Source organism: Phyllostomus hastatus, unplaced genomic scaffold (genome assembly GCF_019186645.2).
Source record: "Phyllostomus hastatus isolate PE091 unplaced genomic scaffold, TTU_PhHast_1.1 phas_contig_137, whole genome shotgun sequence".
Classification (NCBI taxonomy): Eukaryota; Metazoa; Chordata; class Mammalia; order Chiroptera; family Phyllostomidae; genus Phyllostomus; species Phyllostomus hastatus.
This window is the reverse complement of record NW_025333583.1, coordinates 2,369,280-2,384,536: the sequence shown is the minus strand read 5'-3', so window position 1 is coordinate 2,384,536 and position 15,257 is coordinate 2,369,280. Positions and strand designations below refer to the sequence as shown.

The window sequence follows — 15,257 nt, the reverse complement described above, 5'->3', positions numbered from 1 at the left end:
AAATTATTTCTGCCTGATACACAGGGTGGGGCGAAAGCAGTTTTGCTGTTGTAAGCATGGGAAACACAGAGTTTATTCTTGTGTTATTATCTATTAATCACTGTATTATTTTTCCATACAAACAACTTAAAACTGACATTTGTCCCCCGCTCCCGTGTATTAAGTTTCCAGGAAGACTTCTCTTCCTAACTACTAAGTGACTGCATGCTCCTGAGCAACACCGAAGGATCCTTAAGAGATGGAAGAGGAAAGGGCACCAGGTGCGTGCTGAGACCCCAGCATGGCCTCGTGGGTGTGCAACCTGTGCAGCCACACAGGCTTTCCTGCTTGACTTAATGCTCTGCTGTCCCTGTCTTAACTGTCTTAATTGTGAACAAGGGACCCACATTTTCTTTTTGCACTGGGAGGGCCCCACAAATGCTATAGATGACCCTGCTGGGATACAGACCAGTAGGCTATCTGGGATCAGACAGAAGCGGGTTCCTGCTCAGACTTACTGGTAAGCCGGGAGGTCCTGGGTCCCCTCTGTCACCCTGCAATAATGACACATTGCTTTAGAAGACCAGCACCATTTCCTGAAACACACGTGATGTGAGAGTAGGAACACACGCACAGGAGTTGTTCGGAGTAGCGAGCAGCTGTCCAGCCTGCCAGTGTCGAAGAGACGAGTGTGGAGGGCTCCGTGGGGGGACTCCGGGCCTCCATTCCTGGGCCCAGACTCTGCTTGTAATCAGCCGAAACAGGGGAAGATGCTGGAGCCGTGAGCACGTGGAATCAAGGTGAGATTTCATGTTTCAATTGACGGTATTCTAAATCCTCGACCCAGTGGTCCTGTCTCATCACAGTTTAACTGTCCCGGGTCCGGTCCCCAGACCCTGTCTCCCTCCACAGGCCCCCCCGCTCCTTCCAGCCCCCTGGCTGCACATGTAGAGGGGGTTGTTGTGTGGGAACACAGCCCACCCGCCTCTGTGCGGATCTACCGCTCCGTGACTCTGCCCTGAGACTCCGCCTCCTCGAGAGGATCAAAGGGCGAACATTCTCTAGAAGGCAGGCTCTTTTTCTAAAATGTAAGATATAACACATGGTAAAATATGCACGAGGTGAAAGTTTGTGTTTTCACTATTTCTAAGTGTGCAGGTCTGTAGTGTTAAGTACATTCACACCGTTGTACAACCATCACCCCCGTCCACCCCTGGAGCTTTTCCGTCTTCCCCAGTGTGAACTGTACCCCTTAAAAACGAACTCCCCACCCCCTCTCCAAGCCCCTGGCAAAACCCATTCTCCTTTCTTGTCTTTATGAATCTGTGTACTCTAGAAACTTCTTACCTTTGCCCCTCTGTGACGGGCTCATGTCACTTAGCACAAGGACCGCAGAGTCCATCCATGCTGTGACACGTGTCAGAATTCCCTCATTTTTAAAGACTGAGTGATATCCCATTGTGTGGACAAACCACGTTCTGTTCATCCATGCATACCTCAGGGGACACTTGGGTTGCTTCCATTTTGGGCTATTGTGAACAGTGCTGCTATGAACTTGGGTATGCAAATACCTGTTCTTTAGTCTCTGCCTTCATTTCTTTGGGATATATACCAGAAGTGGAATTCCTGGATTATACATTAATTAGACATTTCATTTTTTTGAAGAATTGCCATACCATCTTCCTGCTACACCATATACATTCTCACCAGCAATGCACAACAGCTCTAATTTCACCACACACTTGCCAGCACTTGTTATTTTTCTTTATTTTAAATAATAACGATCCAAATGTGTGTAAAGTGAATATAAGCTCTCAAGACCATTGTTTCTCCTTAAGATGATGAATTCTCTAGATCTACCTTCCCTTCTACCTCGCCTGTTCTCTCTTGCACAATTATAAAAAATACTCCCCATAACAAATGTACAACAAATTACAGTTTACAATATGCTGCACCATACATTATTATAGCAGATCATCAGCGCTGAGAAGAAAACAGGATAGCTATCACTTTAATTTTCTTTTACAAGTAAGGAAACTGAGGCTCAGAGAGGCTACGGGGCCAAAGTCACAGTAGGAAGCAGGGATCAGTTCCTTCTTTCTAAAGCACCGACCATGCTGGTTCCTAATGTGGCCCTGCTTTTGATGCCAAGTTCATTAATAGATCATTTAAGCCATAAACAAAAGCATCATCTTGGCTGTCTAACAAGTATAAATAGGCATAGACACCACAAACAAACAGTGGGAGCTCACTAAAGGGATTGCCACTCACGTGCACCCACTCTGGGTGGCTTGGAACCCGGGGCCTAGCGGAAGCAATCTAGATAGAACTAGTGTTACCTAATTGTTGTAGAATATTCTACCTGATGACAATTGACCACATCTTAAAAATGTACTCTGTCTCTCCTCTTGATTTATTATCTTTCTGCTTATCCATGGCTACTCATATTACAGAGATGAGGTGGTCATTCAAGAGTGTGTTTCTAAATATCCGTATATTATCCTCTGCTATAAACACAAAAGCACTTAATTCACCAAGAACTGTGCTATAAGGTCTCCATAATTTACAGGTTCACTAGCGATGACTTCTATTATACAGGGATACAAGTATTAATATTACATTTTAATTACAAATAAGCAAGTGCTTCTCAACCGGGAACAGCTTTCTTCCCAGAGGACATTAGGTGATGTCTGAGATACTGTGTGGGAGGGGGCCGCTATTGGCTCCTAACGGGTAGTGGCCAGGGATGCTGTTTAACATCCTGCAATTCACAGCTCAGCCCCCGCACAAATGACCAGCAGGCCCCAAACGGCTGTAGGGCCAAGGTTGAGAAGCCCTGAAAGAACGGTATGGTCACAACTCTGCAAAAACAGCTGGGAGGTTCAGGAATGTTACAGCAGAGCAGCTGAAGCCAAGTGCCCCCACGCGGGAAGTACAGTGTCCCCAGAGGGTCCGGATGACGATGAGCACCACTGTGCTCAGGGACCTCCGAAGGAATCCTCAGTCCATGCGCTGCCTACATGGGTGTACCTGTGTTGGGAAAAAATTATTTTAGACCCACCATGACCATAGTGCTTACCTGCATACCTTTGATGGCACCAAAAATGAACACGGAATTTCCTTTTTCTCCAATTTCCCCAGGAAGGCCCTGAAAAATAAACATATTCACTTAAAAGATGAGAAAAGCATATTCCTATTTCCACATTTTATTTTCCATGTGAGTAATACTGAGTTGCCCCATAAAATTTTAGCCATTTTCACGACTCGGGCTCCTACAGAGAACATGCAGATGCCAACGTTAACCCCTCCCAGAAGGGCGCCTGACTTTGCCTCCAGCGGGACCTACAAATGGCTTAACGGCACGTCCACCATCAGTTTCCTGGGGAAATCAGGTTGCCTACGCAGGCAGCCCTTGCTTCGTGCGGTTCCAACGTGCCTGCATTTCAGTCCCACGGTTTAGTTACATGGCACAAGTCCTCCGACTAAATGGCTCAAGTTTCAGTCATCCCGGTGCATTAACTGAGTAACTGCATGGAGCACGAACTTCACTGCTCTCTGGGGGCCCCCAGGGCACTCAGAAGTAACAGATAGGAAGCATGGTCACTGACCGACCACATTACTCCTTTCACAGTCCACGACGCCTGGTCACGGCACATCTCTTAGTTCGCACACCCACACGAACAGCAGCGTGTAGAGCTGTGCTGACCCTTATTTCAGTTACAAACCCAATGACAAGGCACAAGGACGAATCACTAAGAGAGAGAATCAGCCAACCAAGATGCAAATGAAGTGAGGAGACAACATGTGACAACGTGGGAAGGGCCGTTCGCACAGAGCGTGAATGGAGCAACCGAAGAAATGGCTGAGCGTGCACCTGCTGTCACGTGAGCCAGAAGAACTAGTGAAGACAAACTGGCCGACCTTAGAAAGAGGGACGTGGTTGTGACCAACAGGATGAAGATGAGCCAGAGGAAGTGGCACAGACAGAAAACGGCACGTCGAGAAACTCTCAGAAATATTCCACAGCATGGACACTGACCCAAACATGGAAAAGAATATGACGATGCACCAAAGCACGGAAAACACACTTCACGTTACAAGTTACGTGACGAGAAGACCAGCACCGTTCACACTACTTGCGATAAGCTTTTACAAAGAACGATCGCTTTAATTCTCCACGTGTCTAATGTTTTAAATTACAGGGTACTAAACATTAGGTTATTTTTTAAGGTTCCCTACATATTTATAACTACAAATAATCATCTTTGAGGCTTTAACAACACATTTTAAAGGACAGGAGACAGTGCTAATTTTTTCCCTTGTGTGTTAAGCTTGCTCTGTGTGGTTTCAGCACCTGCGATCATTTCAGGTCTCACGCTGCAGAGCCCAGTGAGGACTGCCGGCGTGCAAGTCCGAGTAAAGAGAGAGAGAGAGCTGCTCTGTCCAGGGACCATTGCGGCAAACCTCAGTCCCCCGGGCAGGACCCCACGCCGCTCTCCTGAGCACTGACAGACACTCGGGAGAAGGAGGCTGGATGCCACCTGAAGTTCTAGGAGACACGCACACGCTGAGCAGACTGCACCTGAGCCGGGGTTTGGACACCAAGGGTGGCCGAGAAGCGGAATGCTGAAAGCTGGCTGCTGTTCTTACTCGACAGCCCAAGAAAGGTGCGAGTGTGGAGATTCGTTCTGAGTTCTGCATTCAGAGCAATCCCACCGGAGTCTGGGGCAAAAGGAAAACTCGTCGGAAAACAGGATGACCCTGACCGTGAGGGGGAGAGCATCTCTTAGAGGGAAACTCGGGAAATGATTTTTAATCAGGGAAGTGGAAGGGCTGAAAAACAGTCACAGAAAGTCAGTTTTGGAAGGTCAAATCATCTCCAGTCTTTATGTGAGAACAAGAAAAAGAGAGAAAGGGAATGTGAGGGGTAGAGGAAAGTGTACTTCTAACTGAAGTTATGTTTAAATAAAAGTCTAAAATTCTGAAGACAAAAAAACACCTAAGAGCAGTAAAGTGCTCTCAGGTGCTAGATAATGTCAACTGTTTCTGGACATCCATCCCAATCCCCTCCCGTGTAGCTACTGCATTATGGGGACTAGAAAGTGAAGAGCAACACTTCCCAGAATTCTTTGCAGCTGGCTGTGAATTAGGTTCCACCTCAGGGAGGCACTTAGGCGACCTGCGGGGCAGAGTGTGGGAGACATCCTGTTTCTGTACTGCAGACAATGCCAAGCAGAAAGGCAGAAAGGCAGAAACCTGCGTGTTTGCGGGTGTCCCCATGTGTCCCCACGTGGGGACGACAGAGCAGCTTCCTGACCTCTGGCTACCTCAGGGAAGCATAAACCTTTGAAATCAGCGGCCTCATGGTGGCCCCTGAGTTCCACTCCTCCCACCATTAAAATAGTGCCAAATGCCCTGTATTAAGTCCCTTTCTGTTTGAAATACCTAGAAGGATATACTTATGGGTCTGCAGTGAACCCTGAATGATAAACAGCATAAGCTTTGCTAACAGGCCTCCCTGATCCCTATCACAGCAGCCAGGGGCATCTTAATGGTACACAATCAGGTCATCTCGATTCCTTCCTTAAAACCATCCACAGTTTCACCCTCCCTGAACCCTGGTATTAACCGAGGAGCCACCCGGCCCTGCGCACTGGTACTAACTGTGTTTCTTTTACCCATGGAGTCTGTTCCCACGGTATGGCCTTTCCCTTAAGATTCCCATTAGGATGAGCTACGGGTGACTTACTGGGGGGCCTCTGGGACCAGGAGCTCCTCTTTCTCCCGGAAACCCTGGATCACCTCTTGACCCGTTGTAGCCATTCAAGCCAGGTTTGCCTCTGGGTCCGGGAGGCCCTGGGTGCCCCTGCAGGAAACAGAGTGAAGAGCGAAGCATTTGTTTTGCAGGAATGCTATGACACCAAGGTTATGCAATATGGGTGCCCAGAGTATGGCGATCGTGATTCTCATGCTGCTTCATTTGGGGAGACTTCCTTCCCCATCCCCACAAGCACTATGAAACACAGCCGAAATCAACAAAAAAATTTTAATATGCCCCCCCATTTAAACTCACTCAGTTTGGAGTATTCTGGGAGATTTGGGAGACCTTTCTTTAAACCCTTAGAAAGATTAATGAATAGTAAAGCCCCTAAAATACTTCTTCCTTCTTTTATTTGGTTTTCATATTAGAAATGAGAATATGAAACCCATTTCCAAAGTCAGGACTCACCAGCAAGTGAAAACTTTCATTATGAGTATATATCTATTTCCAGAATATCCTACTTGACAGGTATGTCTAGCTCAAATTTTGGAATGTTTTTCTCTAGCCTATTTGAAAACCTTGCTATTTGAGGCATATATTTCGGTATATGAGTTACTCTACAAAACTGAAATATAAGCAGTCTTTTTATTCACTGACATGAAAAAATAAAGAATTTTATATATATTAATTTATATATCTATATAAGGGGTTTGAGGAATGTTTCTTCCTTCTTTAAAAAAAGTGAAGAAAATGTAGGGATACTTACAGGGATGCCATCCAAACCTGAAAATCCAGGAACACCAGTTGGACCCTAAAATTCCAGACAATAAAACAAATTTATAAAAGCTACAAAGTTATTAGACTGGTTTACTTGAAAACATAAGTAATTAATGCTCATTTCTTTAAAAAACAAACACCCTTAGCGGTGATTGTTATCTATCTTTTACAAGAGCTTCAGTGCCAACATTTAAGAATCAACCTGCTGAACTTTCTTTTTCACTGAGGAAGCCAACGTAGCAGTGCCAATTCAGTGAAAATATTCAACACGCTGTAAGCTGGAAATTCAACTTCTCAGAAATATCTGTCACAGACAAACCAGTTCTTAAATGTGAACACAGGCGATGCCCAGGATTGTTTTCCCACGCTTCTCCTCACAAAGTTTGGACAGGGCCTCCAGTTCTCATCAACGAAGAAACCATACTTCTATCCATTCTACAGCATGTTATACAGTATTTTTAGAGGAATAAGTTTAGTCTACACAGGTGGATGTGGAATGACATTTAAGTCACATGGTTGAGAAGGAAGGGAGGGAGGGAGGAAGGAAGGGAGGGAAGAAGAGGAAGGAAGGAAAGAAGGAAGGATGGAGAAAGAAAGAGAAAGAGGAAGGAAGGAGGGAGGGAGGGAAAGAAAGAAAAAGAGAAAGAAAGAAAGAAAGAAAGAAAGAAAGAAAGAAAGAAAGAAGAGAGAGAAAGGGAGAAAAGAAAGAAAAAGAAAGAGAAAGAAAGAGAAGGAAAGAAAGAAAGAAAGGAAGGAAGGAAAAAAGGAAGGGAGGGAGAGAGAGAGAGAAAGAGAGAAAGACAGGCTCAGCATGATAACACATAGTATCATTTCGGTTTTTTGAGGAACCATGAAAGGGTACCACTCCCCCCGCCACAATCATGCATCTACGTACACAGAAGAGATCTGGAAAGACATGCTCCTCTGGAAAGGGGTAAGAGAAGGAGGGCTGATTACCAATGAGGGGTTTAGACTTAATTTATTGTAACAAGCAAGTAGGTACTGCTGGTGATTATAAAAACAAACTGGCACAGCAGTGCTGGTAGGAGGTTACTAGGAACCTTTCCCTCAAGAAGAGGTTTACCTTGTCTCCTCTTTCACCGGCTGCTCCAGGAGGGCCGCTGTCCCCTCTCATCCCTTTCTCTCCTGGAATCCCAATGGGTCCTGGAGGTCCTGGTGGTCCAATAGGACCCTGGGGCCCTGGTGGTCCTGGTTGTCCCTAAGAAGGAAGATTAAAAAGGGAGGTGGGCCGATTCTTAAGTAGCGTCTTCTAACACAAATACAAGGTCACCGGGGCTTACAGAAGACTGAAAAACTAGAGATCAGGCAAACTCTAATACAGAAACACAAATGATCGATTCATCACAAAAATAAGCAACAGAGACACTGCCTTGTTCAACCTGACTTGTAGCAGTACAATAAACTTAAATCACCGCATGTGTACACACTTATCTATAAACCGACAATAGTTCTCCTGCTACTTTCATTCTGTCTATGATATGTATCAGTCTTGTGCCATTTGGTGAAGCCAGGAACTTAAAAAGAAAAACCTCCAAGTCTAAGTACCGTAATGTTAGTGACACACAAGCTAAGGGGAGTAGGGGGAGGTGACTGCCAGAACTTTCGTTCACTTCCAACGGCTCAAGATTCCGTGTGGAGGCAACATTCCTTTCTGTAGCTGCTTCTACATCCTTTCTTACGCGTGAGTGTTCCGAAGGAGGCAGTCATAGGTGTCCCATTACGTTTATGCAGCGCGGCTTTCCTTGAATGAAAAGGTCACCTCTTACTTTGGGTGTAGAAGTCTCGTGAGCTCGGTTTCCCCAGAAACCCCCAGGGGGACCGTTTCTGGCACAAGGATGACAGACTCCCTGCTGCCAGCGACAGACCGACAGACCGATGCGCTGGATTCACGCTCAGTGACCGCCCCTCGGGAGCAGCCCCAGGTCTCCCAGCTCCGTCTGTGCTGGGAGAGGCTGGTCTGGCCTCCCACGAGCGCCCCCTCGTGGCCCCCAGGTCACTGCTCCCTTCTCTGTCCCAGGCTCCTTCCATCATCATCCTCATCCTCATCATCATCCTCATCATCATCATCACTACTGTTAATTGAGCATCCATAAAAATACTAAAAGCTTAGAATGTTCAAGGAACTTTAAATGTATAAATGTGTTGCAATAAAAGAACCGAAAAGTATAGGATATAATTACACGGGCGCAAACCACGTGGGGTCATTCTGAGGGCAAATCAATTTATTCCAGAGCGTGCACAAATTCTCAACTACAGTCTGAACGTAAGAATATGTAATGACTTCAGCTGGCCTTTCCTACCTATGTTAATTAATCTCACTTAGTTACTTAATTACCATATGTTAGAAGTTCCCTTTTTTCCTAAATATAAGGCTCAGGAAATAACTGGGGTGTTTTGTTTTTGTTAAGTTTAGGAATTACCTTTTTATCTTCCATGTAATTTATACAAAAGCTCCTAAATTATCTTTTGTTTGAATGCTGTATTATGTAGAACAACAAAATGCACGTTTGCACATAAAAGGGTAAGTGGGAAAGAGACGGCCAATTAACTGGCTATAAATCTCTCTAATGTGTTTCATTTTAGGCCCGCAAGGCTAAACCCAGCGAGCTAATGGAGAAGAAAAAAAGAGAGGAACGCTTAACACAGCACAAGAATCATAAGACTCTATTCAGTGTGGCCAGTGTCCTGGTCTGAGAAAGCACCATCTAAAACACTCCCACGGAGAAATACATCAGGGATGGCCGTTTGCATCATCAAATTCCTCATCCCCATCTCCTCCCTCCTCCTCTGCTTCCGGTCGGTCACGCTGACTTCCTTGCCATTCCTGAGCAAGCTCTGTCCTTTCTCAGACTTCGGTGGTCTGTCCGAGAAGTGTCCCTCCAATCCCCGTAAGTCATCTCTCAGTGCCCACCATGGGGAGATTCCCCGATCTCCTGCCCGCGCCCCCCCCCACACCCTTCAGAACGGGATGCCTCTCCAACACACCTCTGTGATAACACTTCTCACCTGTTCCTTCCATCATCTCCATCCTCCCAACCCCACAGCCGCCAGGCCAGGCCGTGAGCTCCTGGAGGGCGGAGGCTAGGTGCCCAAGGTCGGGATAGTAAGAAAGGCAGAGGACAGTAAATACTTAGTAAAATAATAGGGTCAGACCCCACCCGCCCACCTCAAGGGAAGTCTGAGTGACAGGAAAAGGAGCTGCTTTCTAGTGTTTCTGAACTGCCATCCCCACAGATCTAGCTGAAAGCTGCTTTGCGAACCTGCAACGAAGATGATGACGATGAGGAGGAGGAGGAGGGTCCCGCCCCAAAGTGAGCAGTTCAGCAGCCCACCCTGAGCGCTGGCCCTGAACGCAGCTCTGCCGGCGTCCTTTGTTGTCGAAATAGAACAGGGGCCTCGTACGCCTTTGTTTCGACCATGTTGAACAGCAAACACAACCTCTACTTTGCAATTGGAAAAACTACCATAAAACCCTAAACACCTACGTTTCAAAGGTTGTTGAAAAACGTCATTGTTTGATTGAAATGTAGTGCTTTTTTTCCATATTAACAGGTATTTTATTAAAGGATAAAATTTTTAAAGAAATACATGAAACCTTGTACAACAGTATTAAATCTGTCAGAAAGCTGCTCATGAAAATTTCCCAATTACCCATCTTCAAAACAGTCATTGTTAGCTCGCCAAATGTGAGTAATCTGATTTACCCATAACAATGCAGACAATAATTCCATTTCATTAAATTACCTCATTTAAAGAAGGGGTGAGAAAAAAAAACAACTATGGTTATGAGTAGATCCTTGAGCTTACTCACTTACTGACTATAATAGAATTAACTTCAGAATAAACAGGCATAAGTAACAGACCCAACATGGATATGTCTGTAACAAAAGAATCATTAAATAATCACAGAAATTTTGTAGTTTTTAAAAAATGTTTTTAAAGAAATATTCTACTCCTAACCATGCACCCTTCACCCACAAACAATAATGTGATATACAATTAATTGCTACACTGCATTCCATCCAACAACAACAAAAAAATGCCCCGTGGAATGACTGGCTTCCACATGTGGCGTCCTGGTTTTTTTTTTTTTCCTACGGTGTGCACAGAATTACCTCTGTGGTTTACAGCTTTCCGTGACAGACAGTGAAGTCAGAAAACGAACCCCCCCGCATCCAGAAATGACCACTGGAGACTTTGGCATGCCCTGTGAAGCCACCGGGCCATCTTGCCTTCCTCTGAAAGGCCAGGCTGGCACTGTGTCATCAGACCAGCAGAGGCACCTCCCCGCTGTGGCTACAGCAGCAACAGCGCCAGGCTCTGGGGCCAGCTGTGCAAATGGAGGACAAAGGCCACCACGGTGGGCGGAGCATTCCTTTTCGGATTCCGTCCTTGTGAATCGGCCACGTCGATCTCGTTTCTTGAACAGGACTAAGATCCAATGATTTTCATTTCACAGCTTGGTAGAAGAAAATCAACAGATAAAAGAAAATATACGTTTTCAAAATCAAATCTTCAATCAGGTTTTTGGGCGGCCACTGATGTGCTTGTCCCCTGGGGACCCAACGCTGTCCCCAAACAAGGAAGCCTGGGGAAGCAGAGATTCGAACCCATTTCCTCTGACCTCAAAGTTGCTGCTTCCCTCCCTACCCCAGTCGTTCTAACCTCCCTGTCCGACAGACCCTCATGTCCACCCTGAAACAGTGAACTCGCCTTTTTTGTTTTCTTTTTTCTATTCTTGTTTTGTGCCTACTCCTTCAGTAGCTGCTTGGATGCCTTACAGTCAACTTCTTGAGGCCAGGGATCCACGTTCGTTATTACTTGAACCTTGGCCACTGCCTTGCGCAGGATCAATTCTACACACACTCATAGAATGCTGAATCAGTGAAGACTTTTATAATTAAAACTAACGAAGCAGCAGCATTCAGCGGCCCCCTTCCTCCTTTTTTGAATGCTCGGTTGTAATGCAAACAAACGGCCACTAGGTGGCAGGATAACATCACTCACACCCTGGAAAGGGCTCCTGCGCGCCAGGCCTTCAGCTGGTGCCTCCAGGGTCCTCCCCTGTCACCGGGGAGACAGCTGGAGATCGGACGGGTTACAAAAATAACGTGTTATTGGAAGATTACACAGCGTGAGGAGACTAAGCTCTGGTGGCAGACCTTTTTCCTGCACCCAGTTTCCCTCACTTGTTCACGAGGGAATCCTTCCGCCAGTTTAGCCTGGGGTAGCGCTGACTGAGGATTGTCAGAGGGCTCCTTAAGGGACAGCTGTGGAAAGAACGCCGCTCAGAGCTGGAAGACAGGGCCTTGCCGCTGAACAATAAGGTCCCGCTTGGACCAAGTGGAGGAGTGGTTAGCCCATGTTTAAAATGGCACAATATCAGCCCCGCATCCTACACCAGTTGCGGGCACCGAAGGAGGAGGCAGCGTTGCGAGTCTCAGTAGGCTCCCAGAGCGCCAGGTTCCAGCTGACTCTCCCACCTTCCTCCTTGCTCTGGTCTCTCTCCGGTGTCCCTGACCCCGGCCCTCTCTGTGTTTTCCTCCCTGCTCTGTCCTCCGTGCTGTTCCCTCACCCGCGGTGGTGGGGTTCTCCCTGCAGCTCCGCAGGGCTGCCCTGCCCTCTTCTCACTTTCTCCTGCGCAAACCCGTCCATTCCCAGAAGGTCAATTGCATGCCACTCTACATAGTCACTGCACTTCTCTTCTGAGCCCAGACCTCTCTTTCTGAGCCCTGGTCTTTTATCCACCTGACCTCAAGCTCCATGAATCCAAATCTGGACTCGTGGGTGTGTGTGCTCACTGCCCCTCTCACACACGTGCTCATCAGGCATACATCACTGTGCAGGCAGCTGCTGTCTGCAGGCAGTGCAGTGATGCTGTCTGCAGGCAGTGCAGTGATGAGACGCCCCAGCACCTCTAACACCCATGGCTCACTGCCCCACACAGAGTCATCCCCTCCTTCTTGTCAATTCTGTCTCCCAAATATTCCCATCACCCACCGCCTTCCCCCCACCTCTGCACGCACTCACCCCCTTGCTAAGCCACCATGACCTTTCACCTGTAGCAGACTCCTAACAAGTTTTTCCTAATATTATTGTCCCACCACCACTTACTCTCCAAACAGCAGCCAGAATGATCTCACATGAATTCAACCTGCCTCCACTCTTTCTAAAACCTCTCAAAGCCTTCCTCATCACCCAGGACAACCCGGATCTGCTTTTCTAGCTGCATCTCACGCCACCAAAACACGGTAAATAAATTTCTGCCGTTTTAAGCCACCGAGTATGCGGCAATTGTTAAGACAGCCTTAGGAACTAACAGGACAGGCTTCCTCCAGGCTATTACAGGGTGCACACTGATTCTACCAGGTCCAAGCTGAGGCATTACCCCATAGCTCCTCTGCCCCACCCCACCCCACACAGGCTCCCGTGCAAAACCAAGTTAGGGCACCAAACACACCCCCGGGGAGAGAGCAAGGATCTTTGTTCTTTGCCCCATGCCTAGAATATGACTGGTCCTCCGCAGGCAAGTACCCGGATGTAACAGCTGGAGGTGACTGTCTGCCTCTCCCGCTGGGCTCTGCGGTCCAGGCCACAGATACTCTCTTCTGTACCATCGAGGCCGGACGCCTGGCACATGCAGAACGGTTAATGGCTATTTGCTGAATCAATGACAGATAAGACTGTAGGGCAGAGCAGTGAAAAAATTAGCCCCTTGGAGACACAGCTGTTTCCCTGTGGATTTCTTAGCAACTTATGGAACATGGTATTTGAAAGGGGAAATACAGGTTCCGGCACAAATAATGCCCTTTTTATTACAAAATCTTTTATTACAAAATCATAAGCATGTAATTCTATAACATAACAATATCACACTCAAGCACACCAAATGGCATTGTAGGTGAAATGTTCTAACTAAAACTATCAATTATTACACCCATACAGTCAAGCGGGTGCAGCCAAGAGGGGAGCCCCAAATAGGGATCTGCAAGGGGATCCAGAAGAGCTTGGAGATAATTGGCTCCACACCACAGGGCACACCTGCCCAGAATGCTGGCAGCTGTGGCCAATTGTGGGAGGAGCCGGAAATGGGGCTGCAGAGGGGGATTGGCGCTGGGATTTAAACGAAAATGCAGCAGCCATTGGGTGTCTCTTTTGGGGACCACGGGTCTTTTCAGTGATCACGCAGCTTGGGAAGTGCTCCCTTCTTGCCACGTGGATGCTGCCAGAAGCCTGAATCACGGACTTCTCCTTCTTTCCTGAGATAAGGTACCCCGGACTGGGCAGAGGGAAAAGGAAGGACTGTGTGCGTTTGTGGGTGTTCTAAAGAACTTTAGTCTGCATAACTTTTAAATAAATAATCATTCCTTTCCTTTTCACTGATCTCTGGTATTGAGAGACGTCTTTCCTCTGGTGGCGGGCAAAGCAATCCTAGTATGGGGGTGGAAACCCCAGAAAAAAGGGGGGGGTCTTTTATATCATTCAGCCCCATCCCCCCGTGTGTTCTGTAACAATACCACTACCCTACCGCCCAGACCCAAGCAGGTGTTAACTTCTGCTGGACCTGTGTGTGTGTCTTTCCTAAAAACTTTGTAGTTCAGCTTTTGAACTCATTCTGACAGATGTTTCCCTGGCACTAGAGAGTGTTCTTAGAGCCACACACACTGCTTCCCCTTTTCCTGCATGGAAGACACGCTGCTTTGGGGTGCATCCGTGTATAGCCCTTGTTTCTGACCAACCAGGCTGCCTCCGCTTTGGTAATGACCTTGAACCTCTCAAGTTCAGCACAGTCCCACATTTGCTGAGCTCTGCACTGGCCCGGGCCGGGTTCACCCTGGGTCACAGACATCAGCCGTCGTTGCTATGCAGTTGAACTCCGTGTGAGGAGACCAAAAAGAAAAAAAAAAAGGCTCAGCTGCAAATCACCGGCAACTTAATGAGATGACTGCCAGGGGCAAAAACTCCGGAATCTACCTTCAGACCCACACGGCAGCTAGGATTCCCGGGGGAGGTTCCAGACACGTGGCCCGTTAGGGAAAACTATACCATCTGTTCCATAGCACAGAAGGCCAACCTAAGCTTGTTTTCTTGCCTTCGTTCCCCAAAAATGTTAGATTTAAGGAGAGGGATTCGCCAGCGTACTGAAAGCCATGTGAGTGCGTTGGCGTTATTCTTCCATTTATAGCTATCAGCTGCTACTGCTACCACTGTGATTACTAGTCGGCCAAACAGTATAAAATGATAGGTATGTCTCCTCCCTTGGCCTCCCGGACCCCCACGCCCTGTTCAGAAATACTTCCTCAGGCACCTGCAAAAAAAAAAAAATCCCATAACTGGAGATTTATGCTCTTAACTTTTTCAAGTTTATCATTCTTCAAAAATCAAGGTTAAGACTCCCATCAGGGGAAGCACTTTAACAAGCTATGCCAAAGTCGTAAACTGGCAGCTGAATTCTACCAGGATATTTGTTTAATTGCTAGGCACTGTTTGGGGTTTTTTTGTTTTGTTTTTTAATTTTGAATTTTGATGACTTTACATGTCAAGAGAATTATACTGCTCCCTGTGGTCCCCAAGGTCAACTGTTACATCCTTATCCAGTGACTTGCTGTCCCCTGATGGCACCCGGGTCTGTCCCTTCAGGCAGGACCTGGGACTGAGTTCTTGGAGGAGAGGGGTTAAGAGAAAGAAGAAAGCAGAATAACTCATCTAGGAGGTGGCT

The 15,257-nt window shown here is 47.0% G+C and overlaps 1 protein-coding gene across 4 annotated transcripts in view; it reads right to left on the bottom strand.

Annotated features, from left to right (window-relative positions):
* The window catches only part of LOC123828626 (collagen alpha-4(IV) chain-like), a 123,110-nt gene that overhangs the window by 83,927 nt on the left and 23,926 nt on the right, over positions 1 to 15,257 (bottom strand). For all 4 annotated transcript variants that reach the window (XM_045853711.1, XM_045853721.1, XM_045853712.1 and 1 more), the window contains exons 5-9: positions 7,602 to 7,736; positions 6,507 to 6,551; positions 5,729 to 5,845; positions 3,059 to 3,127; positions 498 to 533 (exon numbers count right to left, since the gene is read on the bottom strand). In XM_045853711.1, the coding sequence (XP_045709667.1) occupies positions 498 to 533; positions 3,059 to 3,127; positions 5,729 to 5,845; positions 6,507 to 6,551; positions 7,602 to 7,736 (402 nt within the window). The remainder of the gene's footprint in view (positions 1 to 497; positions 534 to 3,058; positions 3,128 to 5,728; positions 5,846 to 6,506; positions 6,552 to 7,601; positions 7,737 to 15,257) is intronic.